Genomic DNA, 24,490 nt, shown 5'->3' on the forward strand with positions numbered 1-24,490 from the left:
ATTTTTCTAAATATTTCGAGAAAGTTTCTCATTATTTCAAGAACATTTCTCATTATTATGAGAAAATAAGTCATTATTTCGAGAATGTTTCTCAGTATTTCTAAAACATTTCTTATTTTGAGAAGTAATTTCAGGATATTTTCTCAATATTTCAAGAAAGTTCCTCATATTTCGAGAAAATAAGTCAGTATTTCGAGAGTTTCTCATTATTTCGAGAATGTTTCTCAGTATTTCTAAAAAAAATTATTTCGAGAAAGTTTCTTAATATTTCAAAAAAAGTTCCTCATTTTGAAAAAGTAATTTCGAGAGTTTCTCATTTTGAGAATATTTCTCTATATTTCAAGAAAGTTCCTCATTATTTCAAGAACATTTCTCAATATAAACTGTCATTATTATGATTTAATCTTTTTTTTTCTCAATACAACAGTATTTAGATACAGCTGCAGCATTTGTTGTACTGTTTACAGTAATGATTAATTTACACTAACTGTAAATGTAAAAACGCAAAACAAAGTAAAATGTCTGGATCCATTTTGGTATTATTAATGAACTTCACTATCATGTAATTCTTAATAATAAAGATCTTCATGCAACATTTTTGATTAGGGGTTGATAGGTGACCTGTAAATGTTTTCATGAAGCTCAACCAGATTCTGCTTTTAAATAACATTCTCACACAGAAACTCGACACATGAACGCTCCTACTATACTCTTGTTTTGACTCAAGCTTCCATTCCACTGGCCAAAAACTACACAGCCTGCCCAGACTCTTTGGCCACAGGCAAAATGAAAACAGGAGCCAGAAACAGAAGGCTGGAATTGTGCCTCTTCTGAACTTGCTGATCTCTCTGATTCTCTTATTCCTCTCAGGCTCTTCTCTCAGTCTCTCTCTCAAATTGCCATGTGTTTCAACTTAACATTCCTTCTGACACTCTCAGTCTCAGCCTGCCATGTTTACAGAGCAGGTTTTGAGCACAGCGTTTTTTTCTCCAGCCCAATCCTTCTTGTTGTTCTCCTCTAAATGCCTGACAACAACCCCTCTGTCCTCCAGAGCTACCACGGCGCAAGCCCTCCCGCCCGCAATCACGCTCAGATCCACACATGCAATCCCTGTGAAACGTGGCATCCAATGGTCAGCTAGAGAAGCGAAAGGCAAACGAGAGAGACGATAAGGGCGTTACCTGTGTGAAATTCACCCTTTCTCCATGAGCTGAGGAGAGAACGTGCTCTAGAACAGCGGACAGACAATCAAACTAAACCCTGAGTTTCAGCATCCTAGCACAGGAGGGTAGGTTAGGTCACTTTCCAAAGCAAAGGAAGAGAGGAGGGGAAAAGGAAAAGAGGAGGAGAGGAAAGGAAAGGAGAGGAGAAGAGGGAGGGAAAGGAAAGCTCTGCCAAATCATTTCCAGACCAGACAGAAAAGGCCAAAGATATATGAGAAAGTATAAAAGGACACGTCCTCTGTGAATTTACAGATGGAAGGAGAGGTTAAGATAGCAAAATAAAACAAAGACCCTCGCTGATGCTTACACAGCGCTCATACACACAGACATGATATTTTTCTCTGTGTACGTCACCGAACTCAATGTGCAGACTCCTCTCACCTGGATTTTGACTGGCCAGGTAAAGTTGCTGACATACACGTAGAAGGTAATGTTGGCATTGCTACGGAAATCAAACTTCTCATTGGAGAAACTGTCTTTGAATTCCTTTATGTTGCTGCGGGAGACTACAGGGATTTCTTCACCAGCTTGAGTCCCAGCTGCTCAGAATGGAAGAAATGCAGGGTCACAGGAAGGAAGACAGTTTCAGCTGCACAAACAGCACATTTATGATGTGCTTAAAATATGTGTTTAACACAAGTCTGGGCTCCATACCTGCAAAGCTGGTTGCCCAAGTGATGTTGAGGTTAAAATTTTTTGAGGCATTAATAAACATGTCCAGGTCTCGATTTTGCTGCAAGAGAAAAAAAAAATTTTTTAAGCATATTCTACTTTCCAAACTGATGTTTATCTAAATTTATGCGTCACATGAAATGTGTCTTCTGTTTGTGTCTCGCTTTTAACTTGACTCAAGAAAAGAAAATGAAATTATAAAATCCCTTTAATTTCATAAATCACAAGATCATCAAAAATAGACGCTATAGATGCTTGTGTGATATTTAAAATATTTGGATGGTGAAGTTCCTGCAAATATAACAAAACTGTTGTTCCAAAATTGTAATGTTTTTGAAAGATCTCTGCAAAGGTTGCGTTTATTTAACCAAAAATGCAAACTGTGCGTCACAAATCTTCAAAACACAAATTTTGCCTTCTGATCGATTGTTTTTCTACTCAATTTTAAATAAAGGTCACCTATTATGCAAAATTCAACTTTACATGTTGTTTGAACATCAATGCTTACTGGCAGTGTGTGTACACAACCACCCTATAATGAATAAAATCCACCAGCACTTTTTAAATCATAATCATAAACAGTGTCTCAGAACAAGCTGTTTGCAGAGTCTGTAAAAAAAGATGTCACATTTTACAAGCCCCGCCCATGACTGCTGACAGACACTGCCATATTAGCAGAGACCCCGTCCTGAGTGAGCCGCACACAATCCACCATGTTTATCTTCAGACTAAAGCATTTAAAAACAGCATTCAAGTAAGAAATGTCTTATTAGAGCTACAGAAATCATTCAAGAGCAGTGAGTGGTTTTCTTTTTTTTTTAATTTGGGTCATTTTATCAGCATAGACAGCCACAGATTCTGTCACTTAATACACAGATCTAATATAAACATGCAGTTTATTTCCCAGCAGTTTGCCTTCACAGACATAACCAACTGTGTGTTTGTAACTTTTTTTTAACATAAACGTGTGTGTATTTGACAGTTTAAATTTCAATAAGACATGAAACAGAACTTAGTTTAGTACTCACATGCCGTGTGATAGACACTTTCTGTGCACATGCTTCGATGTGTGCGCTCAGAAAACCGTGTATCATAAGTTAAACTGGTATGGCTTTAAAACACATGATTTTAGCGTGATAGACATGATAATCAAAACCTAATAGATGTTTTTTTTTTTTTTTTTTTTTTTTTTCAAGGTACAAGCTGTAAAGGCACAGCTCTCTTCTGGAAAAGGGGGCGGTGAGCAGCAGCTCATTTGCTTTTAAAGATGCAGGCACAAAAATAGCGTGTTTCTGCTTCCACTCAAAATACACATTTTCTAAATGATCTATGGGGTATTTTGAGCGGAAACTTCACAGACAGATTCTGGGGAAACATGAGACTTATATTACATCTTGTAAAAAGGGACATAATAGGTGCACTTTGAGAATGTGTCCTTGGTAAACCCCTTAATGCTGTATCGTTTCCTCTGTTCAACAGTGAATTGCTACACAAATTCATGAAAAAAACTCAACTCAAAACAGATGCCCAACTGCACGTCAATCAAATTAGTTTGCTATTTGATTTCAAAGTTTGTTGTGTTTGCAAATAAAAGTAAACTATCAGCCTTGTTTTTTCAGTGTAACGCACCTCATCTGGAGTTGCCACAAAGTTGATGGCAGTGTAGTAGCGATCATCCTCCTGAGACAAACTGAAGGTGAACTGGTAATCTATCAGCAATGTGTCTGTGTGTCAGAGATAAAGATACAGTTGTGTGTGAGAGGAAGAGGAAAAGTATAAAAGATAATATTGAAAAACTATTACTTAAAACCTGGATATTTTTCCAGATTGACTGACACAAGCACAGGTTTGCGGTTTCTGTCTGATTTAGTCAGGTAAGGACAAAATGACTAGTTCTGTAAATGACTAAATTACTCAGATGAACAGCCATCAGCCGCTGCATTGACATACTCACAATAACATGTTCCCTTAAGAGGGTTTCCCTGGTAACGGTTCTCTACCTCACACCTGAGGGACAGAACGAAACAGAGTGAAAATTTGTAGAATTTTAAAGAACAGTGTTTGATATAGACAACATAACGATAAGCTCTCCGTCATACATTTGCCACATTACTTCTAATGACAGAGAGGAGAATAGCTCATGTTACTGAGGCAGAAAGTGTGTGTGTGTGTGTGCGCGCGTGTGAGCACACTTACAAATGGCAGCGGTCTCCTTTGATGCCCTTGGTGGTACAGAAGCATTTGCCATTGTTGGAGTTACACATGCTGGCATGACCGTTGCACTTACAAGCTGCAAATGACCAACACACACATACAGTTAAGACCCTATCAAACCTGCAGCAGAAGTCAACTGTATTTTGGCCTGGGCTGGTGTTTAGGCTTACGCTGACAGCTGCCCCCATTTGTGGGATCGCCATAGTAGCCGGAGATACAGCTTTCGCACTGTTTGCCTGTGGTGAGATCCTCGCATCTCTCACACACGCTCTCATTGACACAAGAGCTGTGTCCATTACACTGGCACGCTGCATGAGAGAGGAACAAACAGAACAATTTCAAATGTTCTTCTTAATTTTTCTGGAAATCAGATGTAGGCATTTAATAACTATTTAAGTTATACTAAATCAAATGTAATTTTTTGTAAAAACTTGTTAAAATTAAAAAGAAAACAAATGTGATTATTCATTAATAAATAATTATTAATATTTATTAGTAGTAGTAGCAGCATTGTTGACACATTGAGTCTTAAGACTACTAAAAAGTCATGTTTCTTCACATTTAAATTAACTTTTATTCTGACGGTCTGCCGTGAGGACCTTGCAGCCGCCTGTGTATGTGATATGACGGTAGTTTTGTCAAATTAAACAACAAAATGCTAATTAAGTGACTCAGAGCAGCTGGGGATGAAATTTGTATATCATCATAGTGAGATGACAGAGGTTGAAAACACCACAAGCGTCGTCCGCGCTTGTGTTAACAGTGCGTTGCACCATCCGCCGGTCATTCATTCATTGCAGAAATTATAGAGCCTTTACACGTGATGTCAAATACTTCCACAGATTTGTAGTATTACTACAGAATTTTACTTGAGCATTGCAAATCCCGGTTTGTTCTTGGTTCTTGTCAACAGTGTCTCTGTCAAGATAAGCACTGAATGAGGCTGAATGACAGGCTTTCGGTTGTGACATTGCGCAAGGTCAATAAGAGGATGACATCTAATTGAGAAGACTAATGAAAAGATTAATCAAATCTTCTTTTAAATGTTTGCTGAAATAAATATCAGAAAAGATTGATTCACGGCTTTTCAGAATCAATATCGAATTGACGTCATTTAAAAAAAAAAGCGATTAATCGAAAAATCTATTTTTTTTTTTTTTTGCCAAGCCCTGATGATCAGTACTATAAAAACGTATCTAAAGTAAAAGGCACCAATGGCTTGACGATTGTTTTTACACTTAATGCGCAATCTAATCCTTCTTTAATATTGAATCAACAACATTATATTCAAATGCCCACTTAATATTCAATATTTGGTCATTTCTTGATGACACTGCAATTTCTTGAATATGTGGACATCAAAATGTGTAAACTCAGAGTGAAGATTTAAACTTTTACTTTGAAATCACGATAAACAGCATATTGAAAAAGATGATGCATTCTCCAGTGTTGCGTAGGTTTATAAATTATTTACTTTACAAATCTGATGAAATGGCATGCGTTGCGTTCCCAGATGAAGGTTATAATAAACCCAAATTCACAACAATATACATGGAGTTTGAGATGCTTCTCACATGTAATTGATAATAGTTAGTGTGGATCATAATTTACTATTAATGGAGCAGTAACTAACCTACATGCATGTAAATAATTAAAGTGTACTTATTTAACCTGAATCACTTATGTTTATTTAACTGATTCATAATGTTTGAACTCACAATAGCACTATGCTTTATTATGATTTTATAATGGGTTTAATATATCATGCAGCCTTGAAAAATGGTCTAATAATGCATTTCATGGATTCTGGTCCATGGAAAACTCCACTTCACGGGCAAAATTAAATCAAGGACTTAAACAGAATCAAGGAATTGTCACAATGTTGCTTAATTTTATATATGCTTCCAGTTAGGGCTGGGCGATATATCGAATATTATTGATAATATCGGAATAATTTTGACGACGATGTACAATTTGAATATATCAAATCAAGTTCCCTAAAGAACGCGCCGAATGTCCAAAAAAGGAACCTGTAACTGCTGACTGCTCTACGCCCCTCTACTACGAGAGCTTTAATGATAGCGGTTGCCAGATAACAAAAGTTAAATCTCCGAATCAGAGCTCCACTGTTACAAGGATACATTTTCTGCCCGGTGTTTGCTTATTTTAAGCAATCTGGCAACCATGCGCACGTGCTCACTCCTCATTGCGGAAGAGCCGCCGATGATAATCTGAAAACACTAACAAGCTGGAATTGAGCGATCTAATGAAAGCATCGTTCAGCCGGTCTGTGTTCTGTCGTGAGATCTCAACTGTATTGTTTGCATTTGTGATCGCAAAATAAATGCACTTACTCGACCGCTGATGTTTGAATAGAGAAACATAGGCTATGGCCATTTGGAATTACTATTGGGGAATTTCACTGATATATTTTTACCAGTTTCCATAATATAGACAGAGAGAATGCAAAAGTCTTTGGTATTCATTTATATATATTTATATATAAGAAATAGCTATGTGCTTCAGCAACTAGCTCCCCATCTAAGAGGGTTATTAGTGTTAGTAGGAACATAGTTTCATGCCACAGAGCTTCTCTTAAAACCGCAGACAGTTGACAGACTTGTGTTCTTATCTTAAAAACATGTTAAAAAATTAATATATAATACTTATCCCACTTGCATAGTTTAAATTGTGAATTGCATGCACTAAAAAGTTGACAGAATGCACTTTCTGTAACTGTTACTTAATTTGCACTGCTTCAGTTACATATAGGCCTATATGTATTCATTTAATAAAAAGCAGTAAGTGATCTCTTGGTCTAGATTTTTTAACTGCTTAAATTAGCTGTTTAATCTAAATAATTTTTTTTTTAATGGGCAAAAGAAAATCATGTTTAATTTTTTATTATTTAAATGCAAACATATCGAAATATATATATCGAATATCGTAAAAATTGACAATATCGAGATATCATTTTTTTTTATATATCGCCCAGCCCTACTTCCAGTACATCAGCGTCAAAGTGACATTTTCATATCCAATTAAATTTAGCATCACTATATTCATTCATACTTTCATACACTCAACATGCAGAACAACTTTGAAAAGTGAGATGAGATTTACCTGGGCACTGGATGAAGGACCAGTTGTAGCTGCCCTCTAGAGGGCACAAGCTCACATTCAGCATTGGCTGAGGGGCGGGAATGAGGGAGGGGCCTGAAGAGGAAGGGGCGTGGAACAGTGTTTGAATTGGACCGCGGTAAGAGCCCTCTATACACTGGCCCCGTCCTGTATTGCTGGGATCCGTGCACCACCCACAGCCAGGCTGGTCCAAACAGTGACCACAGGTCTTGTAGCCAGAACAATTCTCCGCTACAATAAAAACACACTTCCATTTATAACAGGGCTCATGCAGTGCAATCACCTCAAAATGAACCCTTCACAATAAAACTATTATTAGTATATTAATCTGAATTGATTTCATGTCAATTGTAATGACAGTTTTTACCATTACTAGTCAATAAACAGGAGACATGCTCGATTTACAGAGAGAAAACAACAGGCTGCCAGCCATGAATCCACTTAAAGGGAGGCAGACATACGTGGGCAGCTGTTCATGGTGTACCACTCCATGCACTGGCCGTAGGGGAAGGATGCCACATAAGCATTAGAGTCCACGCACTGCCTCATGTTACTGCACCACATGCACTCCGAGCTCCCACTAGTGCACTCACTACAGGAAGAGCGCAGGGCACAGGGCGTCCGGCATTGCTTCACACTGTGATTCGCTGCAGGAACAGAGAGAGTCCAGCAGAGAAACAGACAGAATGAAAGACACATGAGAGAGAAAAGAGGGAAGAGCATCAAAAAATCCTTTAAAGATTCTCATATCAATAAGCAACAGAAAAATAAGGTTAAATTATTTTTTATTTTTTTAAATAAGGGGCAATAACAGTAACATATAACATGTATATATATATATATATATATAAGGCTGTCACTTTTAGTTCGAAAATCGATTGCACAATCGATCGGACCAACCAAAAAAAGTTTCGAAAATGAAAATAGGGAATCGATTTTAACCAAATATGTACACTATTAATTTTCAAATAATTAAACAATTAAAAAATATAGATGTAACAAAACTCACAAGCAGAAAAAGAAAAAGAATTCCGAAAGTGCAGTAAACCTTGCGAAAGCTAGAAAGAAAATACCAGCAATTTTACGTGGTGACGTCGAAATGCTGCGTTCACACCAAACGCGAATAGAGCGTCTGGCGCGAATTATTTCAATGTTAAGTCAATGTAAAGACGCGTTTACGCGCGTCTGGAGGTCTCGCAGCGCGGTAGACACGAATTCGCCTCATTCGCCGCATCCAGTTACAGGAGATTCTGAGTTATGAAAAGGACCATTGCAAGCTGACAGTGACCGGCTTTTGTGATGGAAAATTGGCAGTAATACCCCCACCTTGCGCAGCTGTACCTGAGTGTCCCTGGGACATCAGTGCGGTCGGAGCATGTCTTCTCAACAGCTGGACATATGGTCAATAAAAAACGCTCTGCTCTGGACCCCGAAAATGTTGATCGACTTGTTTTCCTGTCCAATAAATTTGTAATGGCCCTAGCCTTTACAGATGCCTGCCTAGTGCCGCCTAGCCTAAGTGTCGGTTACGTTCAATAAAAAAAAAAAAACCCACACATGGCCTGTTCTCAAGTCCATTTAAAGTTTCATTTTTTGAACAGTTGTTTGAAATGGATTGAATCATTATTTAAAATAATCTTGGAGATTTTTGAATTGCCTAAATCATAAATGCAGCCGGGTTGAAGCCTGCAGTGATGTTTTTCTTTTGTTATGGCAGCTGTCCCCTCTGCATATATATTTTTTCGAGAATGTTGCACTCCTGTTGCTGTTTGTTATTCTGCACAAAACTTTATGCCAATAAATAAGAAATATTGTTGACTTGTGCGTTTCCAGCACTCTCTTTACGTTCGTCTGTTATTTGACGTTGAAAAAGGAAACGTCTTTTTTTTTAGACATGGAAAATCGATTTTACAATCGATTCTAGGAACACTTATGTCTTAAAAATCGAAAACTATAATATAATATAATAATTCCTGTTTAAAAACAAATCTAATTAAATTACAAATTCCTTGTTTAAAATAGAATAGATTTTATTTTTTAAATTTTAATTTTTTTATTATATTTTTACTTTACTGTATAATTCAAATGTTAAAAAAATCTAATTATAACATATAAATTATAAAAACGTAAAAAATTTAAAATGTAAATATATATATAAAAAAAATTAAAATCTAGTATAAAACACTGATTATAACATCAACATCAGTGTTGTCATTTCATATAATATCATAATATACAATCTTTAAAAAAAACTGAAAAAGGAAACAATAGAAAATATTAAAAGCATAATGAAATAAAATAGAATTTAAAACAGGAATGTATAATATAATATAATATAATATAATATAATATAATATAATATAATATAATATAATATAATATAATATAATATAATATAATATAAATATAAAAAACAGGAAATTGCACATTTGCACATTAATCACTGACATGATTTAGAGTTTTTTGTTAATAAGGCAAGTGTATACTGGTCAGTGTTGTGTGTGTATGTGCATCTTTCTCACTTGGTCGTTCACACAGACTCCCATTAACAGAGTTGACGCAGGTTGCTGCCTTCAGTCCATTAAAAGTGGGCTCAGCCAGGTACCCACAAAAACCAGCGTCACTGGGCTCGCCCGGCAACCACTGTAGTGTGGAATTGGTGAAGGGGGACATGTCCTCCCAGCACCAGTAGGAGACATTGATCTTCCTCAGACCCACCCATGGAGTGATGACTGCTTTTGACTGCAGCACACAGGACAATTCATATTCAATATAACGTGTAAAGTGCTTTTAGTGCCTTATAAACCCCCCAGATGACAAAATTGTGACAAAAAAAAAAAAAAACCCATCATGAAGAACAAAGTCTGTAAAAGTGTGCCGCAAACTCACTTGCAATGATCTGTTGTGCATCTCTTTGAGGACGAACTGGACTTTCTTCTGCGTGGTGAGGGATGCCAGCACCGCCTGGTGACTGCGACATGCCAGTTTAGCGTTGTCATACGATTCCTTGGCTGTGATCAGCTTAAGACAGGAGTTCCCCACCAGGTGCCAACTCTCTCCACAGATATTCCCTAAAACACAAACATGGTGCAATCATCAGGCATCCAAATTAACATATGAGAAACATGGCAACAGTGATATCAAGTGTTAATGATGAAGGAATCATTTGAAATAAATTGAATAATAATAAATAATAACAATAGTGATATTATCATTATTATCATGATGGACAGAGCACTTTAAATAATAAAATAAATTAAAAATCATTAATAATTGTAGAAAATAATTAAAAATAAATATTGATATTATCCTCCCATACTGTCCCAATAATTGATTTTATTCTACAGTATATCACACTTTGTTGTTCTGCTATTGTATTTGCAATGGACTATATATAAAATATGTGTTATAATACAGTAAATTCTATAAAATATTTAAAGTACAACATAATGATAGAATTATAATAATAGGTTTTTAAATAACGGTCAATACCAATAGGCAACATATAATACATGTACTAGGGCTGGGCGATATATCTAACGATATGATCATGCGCATCTAGTCAGTAAATCTGGTTCTGTGATTACCGCTAAATCACCATCACCTGCTTTCAAATGGAACGGCATTTACGGTAATAGACAGAGCCATAGATCACTGTCAAGCTACGCAATATCGCGTTCATATTGTGTATTCATCAAAGGCGATAATGAACGCGATATCGCGTAGCTTGTCAGTGATCTACGGCTCTGTTTATTAAATGCAGCTCCGTTTGAAAGCAGGTGATGATCATATCATGATATATCGCCCAGCCCTAATATGTACATAATATAATATAATATATAATATAATATATGATATTATATAATATAATATAATATAATATATGATATAATATAATATGATATAATATAATATAATATAATATAATATAATATAATATAATATCCTACTGATAAAAAAAAAATTAATAATGTTATTTTTATTCTTTATGGAGACCTTTAACAAAAATAACTAATAAATAATTAACTAATAATACAGCAACATAAATGGTGATATTGAAATAATATTAGATATTTAATTCTAAACCTGTATTATTCTGGCATTGTTTTTGCAATGGACTATGACTAACACATTATTTACACAGGACTTTGCTCTTGAACTTCAAAGAGCTTCCCATATGATTTGAAGATCAACGGCCCAGTTAAACAACAATGTGTGTGTTTATTACCAGGGAGGGTAGTGCACTCTTGATTTCTCGTCTCCCATTGGCAGTTCTGATCAGTAGCACAACTTTTACAGCTGGTCTTCTTGCTGCACACAAAGGATGGGTTATCCTTTGGACATGCCTCATACTCCATTATCCCACCCTGCAGACCGGCAGACAGATTAGACACGTCAGAGCAAAGCCCCAGTATTACAAATTCATAAAATAAAATTTTCTTGAAAACTTTTTTTAAGAGTCTTACCGTGGAACTGGTGCAGTTACTATGGCCAGACACACAGACCATAGAGCACCACTGGCAGCTGTTAGTGTTTGCTGTACAGCTGTAGCAGTCTGAATACTGGTCACACTTTTCACCATCTGCATCTGGAAAGCACACACATATATTAATGCTTACAATGCCTGTGGCAGTAACTTGATTTGGTCTGAAATTAAATTGAGTATTACGGTTTCAGTAAAAAAAAATATATACAAAATAAAAAAAACCTAGAGAAAATTACCCATCATTTCTGAACTCTGACATCTTCAAAAAACTTGAATCCCACTCGGTTAAGAAGACTTGGCTTTTGCCAAAAAACTAAAGCTGACATTATGATTGAGTGCAAACTTTCTTACTGTCTGGTGCGCCATCATGGATTTAGGCTTTTTTGCCAATTTTCTGGATAAAATAACACTTGGTGGTATAAATACTGCCTGCTGGTATCCCATAAGGCATAAAAACTTCAAATCAATAAGGAGAGCCAGCAGCCGGTTGCAATATGATTAGGAAAACCCCTTAAGTTAAGAAAACTCAATGATAATTCATAAATCTTAGTGATACATTCCCTATAACTTTCGCATCATTACTCCAGTCTTCAGTGTCACAAGATCCTTCAGAAATCATTCTACTCTTCTAATACGCATACTGTTATCCAGACACTGCCACGTAAAATACCAGACATCGTATGGTAATAATCATAACTTAAATACTCTAAATAGTTCTAAATACACACAGGAAGCAGCCGTCCTCTGTGTTCCTGTCACTTACACCCTCTGGGACTGCAGGTGTTTCTGAAGCCCTCGGTGTCATGAGGTGCCGCTTCGTCCCAGGACATACAGGTGGAGGTAGTGGAGTTCCACACACACTTCACGCCGGGCACAGCCTTCACACACTCCAGCTGCCCAGAGAAAGCAGCGCAGCTCGCAGGGGTGAACCTCAGCACGTCGCTGAGCATCAGGCTGTTAAAACCTCCATACACGTACATCACCCTGACACACACACACACAAAGAGACAGAGATTAACCTCGAGTGTCTCTGAGAGAGGACAGGGAGAGGTATGAAGGGTGAGGAAGAAGAGGGTAGTGCGAATGTGGAAGAACATGAAAAGAAGTTAGGAGGAGTGAAGAATAAAGCGCATGAGACTGACAAGTCAAACAGCAAAAGCAGTGCTGACCCCACAGAGGGGTCACTCAGTGGTCATATTGGCACTGACAACGACGCTGGGAATTATGGGTAAGAATACAGATCACAGTCAAAATCTCACAGGAGATAGTCTTCTGTGTGGATGAGTGCAGTTTGTTAAGCTGGCAAACTGAAGCACTAATAATAAGACGTGTTATTTATGGATAATGATTCTGCTTTATGACTTCATTTGACTAATCCGTACAGAAGAAGATTACAGGCAGATTTAAATATAGACTTCATATTTACCACAACACACAACATCACAGGAATAGAAACACTTTTTAAAAAAGAACAGGACTCATTACAGTTTAATTGTTAGTGGCATGCTGTCAATTATCTGAGGAAATTATTTTGACTCCGTTTGTGACAAATCAAACAGCTTGTTTACAGTTTGTATGACAAGTTTACTGGAGTGTTTAAAAGCAAAAATATGATGTTCTTATTTTTTTCAATAACTTGAATTAATCAGTGCAAATGATTAGCATTTAAGCTATAAATCGAGTTTTTTTTTGGGGGGGGGGGGGTGGTGGTGTGGGTTTGGTTTCTAAGCTCATTAACTTTTGGTTGTATGATATCCAATTCCAAGTGGAACCTGGCTACGTTCCTCCCAGGTGAAGTTTTCATAAAAAAAATTCCATGGGTATAGTATAAAGTATAGGTTTACATGGTCATAATATGAATTTAAAACCTATTTAACATAGACAAGGCAAAAAGTAATTATATCACACTTGTCCCATACTAACACAGGGTCATGACTAGAATTCTGAAAAAAAAAAAAAAATGTATAGCTTTCACAGTATTTTCAGATAATGAATATTAAAATTCATGCACAATAGACTTCCCTTGAAAGTGTATTTTTAAAAAATAACATTTGATTGTAGAAATTGAGGTACGCGTCTAATTTATTCTGGGTGGAATTCTAAAGCATGCATCAAATATCAGTGATGCTAATGTTCAAAAGTGAACAGACTGGAGTGAGATTTTCTTTCACTGCACTCGTTTAATAAAAAAAAAAATAATAATAGTAGTATTGTGAAATATTTTTACAGTTTAAAACAACTGTTTTCCATTTTAATAGATTTTCAAATTTAATTTATTCCTGTGATGTTATTAATGTAATTAAATGCAGTGTACATATGATAACAATAAATTATGCATTATTATGTGGAACTAACCATATAGTAAGTTCGTGTATTTATTAATATTACTTTGTACTTAAATGTATAATTACACTGTAACAAGGACACAAAATAAAGTGTAAACAGTTTTTCATTGTAAATGTCTTTCCTGTCACGTCCTTGCTGAATAAATGTATGTAACTAAATAAAACTTACTAACACCCAACTTCAAAACGGTAGTTAAACATCCTAACTATTCATTTAAAACAGTGCACATTAAGTTTAATCCAAAACAAACTATTACAAATGCGACTGGATATTTTAACATACTGAGCACAGACAGTATAAAGCATTGACATTACCCATTGTGATACACGGCAGAGTGGCCAAAACGGTTGACATCCTGGTGAAGATCTGGACTGGGCAGAACAGTCCACTCATCACAAGCTAGAAAAGAGAAAGCGACAGACAAATTGAATCTCAGCCAGTGCTGCCAGAATATGCATAGAGAAGACAGAGCTCATGAATATTAATTAAGACTAATCATTGCTCAGTAATCTCCATTTACATTACCCGATTAATATTCATAAGTCCAACCTTCACATAAATTGATGACCTGTGCAGATGTGCAGGGGCTACAAGGCACCTCTACTTGCACTTTAAAACTACGTAACATTTTAATAACATGCAAAATGGGATAAAACTGAATGTTTCCAGTTCCCTACATCTTTCTCAGCATGGTTTGTAAAATGAGCTCTTTGCATATTCTGAGCTGACCCAATCAAATCATCAAATCATCTCTTTCCTAAATGTTAAATAGGAGGAGTTAGTGGTTAATCTAACAGGAGTAAGAGAAGCATGAAGAGTAATGACTGCCATTAGCACAGAATGTGTGACAAGTCACTGCCCCCTGCTGGCAAACTCTGACAAATCGAATTCAGCATCCTTGTGTGGGCCAGCGTAATTGAGTTCAGCTTATAAGGACAGAGCAATTACCCTCAGGGCCAAGACAGGCCTCTACTTAATTACAGATTACCACAGCACTAGTCAGAATCTCAAAACAGAAGTTGGCTTGGGAAGAACAAGAGAAGGGAATTTAGAAGTGGAGTGATCTACAATGATAAACAAGCCAACACAAACACTTCTGATATGTTTGAAGCTTCCCGTGTATTATGCAGGCACTACAAACTCCTCAAAGACGCTCTAAATTTCTACCCACGCATCATATTCTCACATTCAAGAGCCGCCGTAATCAAGTGCTTGTAATGCGCCTATTCTGACATCATAGCATCGCTCATTATCTAAATGAAAAGCGAGATAATATCACCAGACAGACATCTCTCCGATCCCTGTAGATTACAAAACTCAAATGTGTCACTCATGAAATAATGGCTTCAAGATCACGCATCCTTCTGCAAGAAGCCCCCCTGATGAGTGTATTTCGGTCTCTAATGGCTTGCTGCTACACGCACAGAAATCCAATTACGTGTTCTGCTGTTCAGTATAGCGAAAGACAGAGATATTATATAGAAATATGATGCCATACGTGAGAGGATGCAGTAAGTGAATGTAAAAAGTAGGCAAACGACAGTAAAAACAAAAACATGCACAACATAATCATATAATATAATCATTTTGCTGGAAGGTGTATTACATTCTTTACTTCTAATTTCAAAAACTTGATGGAAGCAATATAAAAGAATCACAAAATGAATTTCATTCTAAAGGTCTATTCATGCTAAGAAGTATGTTCAGGGTGAAAACGTGGTGCGATAAACATTATAATTTGAATGAATTCAGACCAACACAAACATTCACATACCAGAAAATGTTTTCTTTTTATCAATCTCACTGCTAAGAAAACTGGGAACCCAATAAGCATCCACTTTTTTTTTTTTTGGTCAGCCAGATCAGCTGCTGGTACATACAACTTAATAATCTATAATGCTAAACAATAGTGCAGAGCAGAAGTACAACTAACACCTAACATCACATTTTCTAAAGTACAGAACACTTGTGGTTTGAATATTCAGGTGACAAAGGAGGCGTTTGGTACTCACCAATGCTGTATGATATGAAGTCTGAGGAGAAGCACTTCGCCCCGTGGCTCATTGAGGTGTCGTTGTGCGTGTTCCCTTCAAACACCAACATGTTCCCGCCAACAATCACTGCCGTGTGGAGGTAACGGAAAAAACCACTGTCTCTGAGAATCAACCTACAGATTAATCAGACACATCATTAGCGGGTCTTATGCTCATCAAGGCTGCACTCATTTCACTAAACAAACAATAAAAATTAAACAAAAACTAAAAAACTAGTAGTTTATTCCTGTAACTGCAAATCTGAATTTTCAGCATTCTTCCTCCAGTCTTCAGGATCATGTGATTCTTCAGAATTCAGAAGTTCTAAAGAACAGCATTTACTTTAAGCTGAAATCTTTGTAAAATTGTAACATTACACATTCCTTTACCGTGACTTTTGGTCAATTTAATGCATCTTTACCTCAAACTTTTAAATGGTAGAGTATTCCATTTCTGTTTTGTTAAATCAACCACTATGAAAACAGAATATCAAGGAGGTAACATTTAATTTAATATTTTTAATTGCCTAATTGCAATATTGGGTTAAAAAAAAGATACATAAGCGAAGAAGTCTGTGTTACATTCAATTGTGCAATGCCACTTAACGCACCACATTCTCTTGTCCACATCGTAGCGGTACAGGTCTCCAGCCAAGCCGTATTTATTGGCACTGAATGCTTTATAGCCTCCATGGATGTAGATGGAGCGGGTCTGAGGGTCGTACACACTGCTGTGCCCATAGCCACCCTGAACCAGTGCCCCACGAGTCTCTAAAACACTCCATGTGTTCCTTTCTGCAGCAAAAGTACAGGATGAGAGTTAGTGAAGAAAGAAACAAAACTGGTTCTCCTGAAAACAATATTTGCGATGTTGCTCTTCCATTACAACAGCAGAGGGCAGTAGAGTAAACAATTACTACAAACACACCAGAACAGGAAAATTGTCACATGAGGTAGAACTACATTAGTATGGATGACAGTTCGAGTCAAAAGTCTAATCAAATTAATGCTTGTTTTCCCTAGCAGGGGCTATGTTTGTTGATTTCAAACAACATTGGAATCCATTCACATTTAGAAACCAAAATTAAACAACATGCCCCAGTCTCCACTCTCTGTTTCTCACTCACACACGAAACCATGAAAACAACTGCACTATTTTTGTCTTTCCCCAACTTCAAAACATTTTACACCGACTAAACTAATATCAAAAAGGGGCTTCATTTTAATTTAGTGATGAATGTCAGAGTCAGTCTCTGCGGTACCTAGCGGTCTGATTCTTCAGACATAAACTGGGTCACAACTATTCACTGTGACTTTCAGTCCGTGGTAGCACTCAATTCTGAAAAGGATGAGGGTGCTTTCACATAGGATGAATCCTTCCTTTTAAACAGCTAGACTGAATGAAACAGAACACAGGTGTCCTGAGGCCTGTTTTTAAAAAAATGCTGTTTTTCTTTTTTTTTCTTTTTTATAGTTTTTCATAAGCTATCTCAAAAACATAATGTGCATGATGCAAGATGCTGAAAAGGAAAATGTGGTATAACAGCCATGTATATGAACTAAGACCAGTAACTAAATTAAAGAAATATCACAGAAGGATGTTGCAGTAGTTGATTGATTTATCTGTCGAGTAGGGGCTGGGTGATGGAGCTAAAAATTCTCTCTAAATACTTTTCCAAACCTTACTCTTTATAAATCTTGATATTTATCTTGAAATTCTGTAATAAAATTACATTACAACTTACTGGTTAGGAAAATAAAAAATTCAGTATCTCAAAAAATTTTTATATTACATTTTGAGCTTGATTACTTGTATTAATTTTGAGTCTAAATACTGGGTACCTCTTGGGCTAGTTTAGAACATGCAACCACAATTTTGGCAGACTACTGACTTGACAGTTGTCCAGATGATAAACACTGACACCCTTCACAAGGAGGGTAAGCCACAGAAGGTCAATTCTGAAAGGGCTGGTCATTCACAGAGTGCTGTATCAAAATATATTCATAGAAAGTTGACTGGAAGGAAAAAGTGTTGTAGGATAAGGTGTACAAGCAACAGGGATGACAACAACCTTGGGAAGATTGTCAGGAAAAGCTGATTCAAGAACTTGGAGAGAGCTTCACAAGGAGTTGACTGAAGCTGGAGTCAGCGCATCAAGAGTCACCACACTCAGACGTCTTCAGGAAAAGAGCTACAGCTGTCACATTCCTAGAACCAAGCCACTCCTGAACCAGAAAAAACATTAGAAGCATGTCACCTGGGGTAAGGAGTGTAAAGTCCAGTGTAAAATTTCTGAAGTCAGTGATGATTTGGGTGCCGTGATGTCTGCTGGTGTTGGTCCATTGTGTTTTATCAAGTCCAAAGTCAGTGCAGCCATCTACCAGGAGATTCTGGAGCACTTTATGCTTCCATCTGCTGACAAGCTTTATGGAGATACTGATTTCATTTTGCAGCAGGACTTTAGCACCTGCCCACAGTGCCAAAACCACTTCCAAGTGGTTTGATGACCATGATATTACTGTGCTTGATTGGCCGGCCAACATGCCTGACCTTAACCTCAGAGAATCTATGGGGTATTGTGAAGAGGAAGATAAGTAACATCTGACAAACAATACAGAGGAGCTGATGCTATCAAAGCAACCTGGGCTTCAATAACGCCTCTGCAGTGCCACAGACTGATCGTCTCCATGCCACACCGCATTGAGGCAGTAATTCTTCCAAAATTCCAGCCAAGTATTGAGGTTATAATTAAACCTGCTTTGGAAATCTTGAACATTTCTGTTTTGCAAATCTTTTTTTTTTTTTTTTTGATCTTTGAGAAAATATTCACATTTTTTGAGACAATGATTTTTTTGTTGTAAAGCTGTAAGTCATAACCATAGTTAAGAGTTAAAACAAAAAAACTTTTGAAATATTTCAGCTTAAAGAAAGAGTGCTTATTTGACTGAAATTACAAAAAAATAAAATAACTTTTCCATGATATTCTAATTTTTTGAGATGCACCTGTATACATAAAGAAAATGATACAAAAAGTGCAATCTTCTAAAAAAAAAAAAAAAAACCCTTTGCAGTTGTCACACAAGAAAGCGAGTAATGCAGACGTATTTTGACATAGTATGAGATTTTTTTTGTCCCATCTGTAGCTATGGTTATCACTGTCAGTTATCACATTTTCAGATTCAATCCCATATTTATTAAATACGGTTGTTGATTCAAAAACAGAGGACCTTTTGAAGCACCCAAATGATTCCTTTGACATGGTCATGTTTGTGAGAAACTGAATCAGGGTCTTTTTAAAACTATAAACTAATAGTATTGTGATATTCACACTATTCCTTAAATTTACTATTATTATTTAAATGGCAGAAATAGTCATCATAATGATCAGCCCTGTGCACTACTGACCAATGCTGTACTGCTGCACTTGGCTGATGTATCCGTAAAGAGGGCAGTGTCCGAACACGACCAGTATGACGGGCTCCGATTCGTCGAGATGGACAGTGTGTGCAGAATGGCCCACGACGGCATACTGTTCTTTAGCCTGCGGATTCAGCAGAACCCACGACTGATTCCGTGTGTGGAACACCCACAGTTCTGAGGTCACGTTTCCTGTGGAGTCAATCTTCCCACCGTACATGTAGATTTTATCCTGCATGCATGCACACAAAGACAAAGAACTTATAAAATCACTGTTTTTGAGAAACAGCTCTCAGTTCAGTGTATGTAGGGAATAAATACAATAGACTCTAATGAAGAACACCATTTAACAAGCTGTCATTCATTAACAAACCTCATGCAGGGAGAGAGAATGACCGTAGCGTTCAGGTACATAGTTGACGGACTGGTTTAACGGCATCCAGCGTTGAGAGGAGATGTTGAACCTGAGGAATAGAAAGTGAAACTGTAAGCATGTAAAGTTATTATGCTCCAGTGTGTCTTGGTTTAGTGTGTGTGTGTACTCACGCAGTCACCATCTGGTAGTGTGTATAGTTAAAGACATGTCCACCTATCACCCACATCACGTCTTCATTAACCACAGCCTTATGGGACGCCCGCGCCAAGCCATGCCCGCTGTATTCCTCACGTGTCCAGAAGGAAACATTTGCTGGTACAGTTATTGAACAGTCCAGGCCTAAAACACACAAACTTTAGTAGTTAAACAGTGAAAGTTAACCTTCATTCAATTTACTTATTTTTTTTTTTACTAAATTTACAGAATTATAAAACCATACAATTAAAGATACACTAAAGGACTGTGCTTGCAAATAGAAAACATCACAGGAAACCATGGAGGAACTTGAAACTTGAGTCAGCATGGCTCAACCTGCTGTTCACAGATTAAACACTTCCACAAGAGAGAGAGAGGAAGAGAGGAGAGGAGACAGAGATGGACAGAGCTCAGGTAAGGGAGCGAGACCTCCTGGCAGCAGTGCTCGCCCTAAAACTGAAGTTTAGTGGCTGTTTGTCATAATTACCACAATGTCTTCATCGACCTTGCAATTACAAGTTAGAATCTTGCAATAATGAAACCTCAAGCTTGTGATGTAATACAGCGTCAAAATAGCAGTTGTGAGGAGGAACACATTTCTTTCATACGCCTTCTTTTGTAGCTGATTATACCTGGTGCACTATTCTTAATATTCCACAGTTCCTGTGGGTACTTTTAAAATCTTATAATAAGCACTGCCATAGAATCAAATAATTATTGAGTTTGAGATGGTGAACACAGTAGAGTCTGTGAGTAACTGGGTGTTTCTTTGAAAATGGGCATTTTGGTCCTGACAACTTAAAAAAACAAAGATAAAGTCTACAGGTGAATTACTTAAATTTCATAGCTAGAATTTTATGCATGCTAAACACATCAAATAGAATCATTTTTAATAGCAGCTTGATTAGGAACGAAACAAAATGTTCTATAATATGAACCTTTTTAAATTTTCACACATCGTATGACGCCACAACTCTTCAATAACTATGTCTGAAAATTCGCTATAGATTAGTTTCAAACCATAAATATAGAAACGGCTAATTATTATTTTGCTCTTTGTTTTGATTATCATAGTCAATTATTATTTTTGATTTTTAATAGTTAAAATATAAAGTCTGGGTTTCGGGATAAGAGTAAAACATTAAAATCAATAAACAGGCTAAAAGACATTTGAGAAGGTGCATATATACATGATGTATGAAGATAAAAGATGAACAAGGCACAATTTCACTATAGTAACCACTGAAGTTTCAAACGTACTGGTTCTTCTTACAAAGCCATTTTCGCTTACCTTACATATTAACCTTTTGGCAGCACATAACTTAAATGTGGGCTAATATGTACATTTTTATAAATGTACGTACCCGGATTTTTTAAACATTTGGCTTATCAGAGTTGATCACAATCAAGCGAAGTACAATAACAAGCTGTTCTCCAAAATACAGCCCTGGGACAAACCGTATTAGTACGCAGAGTCCCGTTTTTCAAGCAAACCCAAACAACACTAGAGACGGCGAGATCGAGACCGAGAGATCTCTACTCAGCGCTGTGAGAGGCGAAGAGGAAGAGAGCCAGGAAAAAATTAGTGAACACCCCCCCAGTTGTTTCTGTGATGTACTGAAATATAATTACAAGCACTTCATACGTTTCAAAGGCTTTTATCGACAATTACATGACATTTATGCAAAGAGTCAGTATTTGCAGTGTTGGCCCTTCTTTTTCAGGACCTCTGCAATTCGACTGGGCATGCTCTCAATCAACTTCTGGTCCAAATCCTGACTAATAGCAACCCATTCTTTCATAATCACTTCTTGGAGTTTGTCAGAATTAGTGGGTTTTTGTTTGTCCACCCGCCTCTTGAGGATTGACCACAAGTTCTCAATGGGATTAAGATCTGGGGAGTTTCCAGGCCATGGACCCAAAATTTCAACATTCTGGTCCCCGAGCCACTTAGTTATCACTTTTGCCTTATGGCACGGTGCTCCATCATGCTGGAAAATGCATTGTTCTTCACCAAACTGTTGTTGGATTGTTGGAAGAAGTTGCTGTTGGAGGGTGTTTTGGTACCATTCTTTATTCATTGCTGTGTTTTTGGGCAGAATTGTGATTGTGAGTGAGCCCACTCCCTTGGATGAGAAGCAACCCCACACATGAATGGTGTCAGGATGCTTTACTGTTGGCATGACACAGGACTGACGGTAGCGCTCACCTTTTCTTCTCCGGACAAGCCTTTTTCCAGATGCCCCAAACAATCGGAAAGGGGCTTCATCGGAGAATATGACTTTGCCCCAGTCCTCAGCAGTCCATTCACTATACTTTCTGCAGAAGATCAATCTGTCCCTGATGGTTTTTTTTGGAGAGAAGTGGCTTCTTTGCTGCCCTTTTTTACACCAGGCCATCTTCCAAAAGTCTTGGCCTCACTGTGTGTGCAGATGTGCTCACACCTGCCTGCTGCCATTACTGAGCAAGCTCTGCACTGGTGGCACTCCGATCCCGCAGCTGAATCCTCTTTAGGAGACGATCCTGGCACTTGCTGGACTTTCTTGGACGCCCTGAAGCCTTCTTTACAAGAATTGAACCTCTTTCCTTGAAGTTCTTGATGATCATATAAATTGTTGATTCAGGTGCAATCTTAGTAGCCACAATATCCTTGCCTGTGAAGCCATTTTATGCAACGCAATGATGGCTGCACGTGTTTCTTTGCAGGTCACCATGGTTAACAATGGAAGAACAATGATTTCAAGCATCACCCTCCTTTTAACATGTCAAGTCTGCCATTCTAACCCAATCAGCCTGACATAATGATCTCCAGCCTTGTGCTCGTCAACATTCTCACCTGAGTTAACAAGACGATTACTGAAATGATCTCAGCAGGTCCTTTAATGACAGCAATGAAATGCAGTGGAAAGGTTTTTTTGGGATTAAGTTAATTTTCATGGCAAAGAAGGACTATGCAATTCATCTGATCACTCTTCATAACATTCTGGAGTATATGCAAATTGCTATTATAAAAACTTAAGCAGCAACTTTTCCAATTTCCAATATTTATGTAATTCTCAATTTTGGCCACGACTGTATATACTGTACACATAACTAATGTCATGTCATTCTCACGGTAGCTGTGAACAGCAGCTGTAACCATAGCAATAGTGACTAAAAGTAAACATCAATGCTCTTTGACCGACTTTGTGATGCGTGATGATGTCATCAAACTAACTCTCAATATGCAGTCATGAAATGCATCAATCTTGTTCATAAATGAACTAAGTCAGAAGAAGCATGATTGTCCAGTAGCTTACTGTCATTCCTATGCTTGAGCCAAGCGACAACTCACCTTGCCATCCTGGTTTGCACTGGCAGCGTTTGGCGGCGCGGTCACATTGTCCCCGCAGAGGGGAGCCACAGTCAGAGGAGCAGTAGGGCACATCACAGGCCTCTCCTTTCCAGCCGTCCTCACATACACACTGCACAGAGTCACTGGAATTCCCCACACGACACTCCCCACGATCGGAGCAGTTATTGGGGCAGGAATTTAACCTGGGTAGAGAAGAAAGACAGAGAAATCAATACAACAGGAAATCCCACATCTGTATTGAGAAACTAGACCAAAACTAAAATGTGTGCAACTGCTGCATTACTGGCAAAACTGCTTAAATGAGGAACGTCTCTGGTCTGCCATCGTTTGATACAACTATTTCCTGCTAACAGATTTCAGATAGCCCCACGCCATTGGCCAAGACTGAAGTTGATATATCAGACTGCTCAACCAAAGCAAAGTTCTGATAGAGCCAACATCTTTACAAGTTTCAGGAACAGTGTTGTTATTGTTAACTGTAAATTATATTTAAAAGCTGAAAACGATGAGTGTAACATACTACTTTTGGCACTACATTGTTAGCAATTTGTATCAACCTAAAACTTTCTTTGCAAATTTCTCAAGTATTAAAACCATTCCATTGTTGCAAGTCCTGAAATGCAAATAAAAATAAATATACATATTTAAATAAATATTTTTATGCAGTGAAAAATTTAGTTGCCAAGGCAACATTTCAAATGATCATTAAATTAAGTACTAAAACTAAAATGCAACATAAAAATATAAAGTTAATTCAAAGTAAATACTAAATACTAAATAAATATTTTAATTTCATATGAATGCATAACATAACACTTTTCATGTTGACTAAAAAAATTATAATAAATAAACCAAACAAAAATTCCCAGTACAGGATTTTTATGACTGAAAATAAATTGTATACTATAAATCTATTGTTTATTTACTGTTTTACTAAGATACATAAATTATATATCATTAATATATAAATTAATAAAAAATATGATTTTATATAGTGATATCAGCCATCAAAACATTTAAAAAAAGACAACT

General features: G+C 37.1%; 1 protein-coding gene across 1 annotated transcript in view; it reads right to left on the bottom strand.

Moving 5' to 3' along the window:
- LOC132157164 (attractin-like) overlaps window positions 1-24,490 on the bottom strand; it is a 69,026-nt gene that overhangs the window by 36,071 nt on the left and 8,465 nt on the right. The window contains exons 5-24 of the mRNA XM_059566377.1: window positions 23,438-23,640; window positions 20,079-20,247; window positions 19,906-19,996; window positions 19,521-19,764; window positions 16,726-16,909; window positions 16,095-16,249; window positions 14,397-14,481; window positions 12,500-12,720; window positions 11,717-11,838; window positions 11,479-11,617; window positions 10,140-10,321; window positions 9,773-9,992; window positions 7,712-7,897; window positions 7,233-7,481; window positions 4,280-4,417; window positions 4,092-4,185; window positions 3,850-3,902; window positions 3,525-3,619; window positions 1,878-1,956; window positions 1,605-1,762 (exon numbers count right to left, since the gene is read on the bottom strand). Of these exons, the coding sequence (XP_059422360.1) occupies window positions 1,605-1,762; window positions 1,878-1,956; window positions 3,525-3,619; window positions 3,850-3,902; window positions 4,092-4,185; window positions 4,280-4,417; window positions 7,233-7,481; window positions 7,712-7,897; window positions 9,773-9,992; window positions 10,140-10,321; window positions 11,479-11,617; window positions 11,717-11,838; window positions 12,500-12,720; window positions 14,397-14,481; window positions 16,095-16,249; window positions 16,726-16,909; window positions 19,521-19,764; window positions 19,906-19,996; window positions 20,079-20,247; window positions 23,438-23,640 (3,067 nt within the window). The remainder of the gene's footprint in view (window positions 1-1,604; window positions 1,763-1,877; window positions 1,957-3,524; window positions 3,620-3,849; window positions 3,903-4,091; window positions 4,186-4,279; window positions 4,418-7,232; window positions 7,482-7,711; window positions 7,898-9,772; window positions 9,993-10,139; window positions 10,322-11,478; window positions 11,618-11,716; window positions 11,839-12,499; window positions 12,721-14,396; window positions 14,482-16,094; window positions 16,250-16,725; window positions 16,910-19,520; window positions 19,765-19,905; window positions 19,997-20,078; window positions 20,248-23,437; window positions 23,641-24,490) is intronic.

This window comes from Carassius carassius, chromosome 14, assembly GCF_963082965.1.
Source record: "Carassius carassius chromosome 14, fCarCar2.1, whole genome shotgun sequence".
NCBI classification, from domain to species: domain Eukaryota; kingdom Metazoa; phylum Chordata; class Actinopteri; order Cypriniformes; family Cyprinidae; genus Carassius; species Carassius carassius.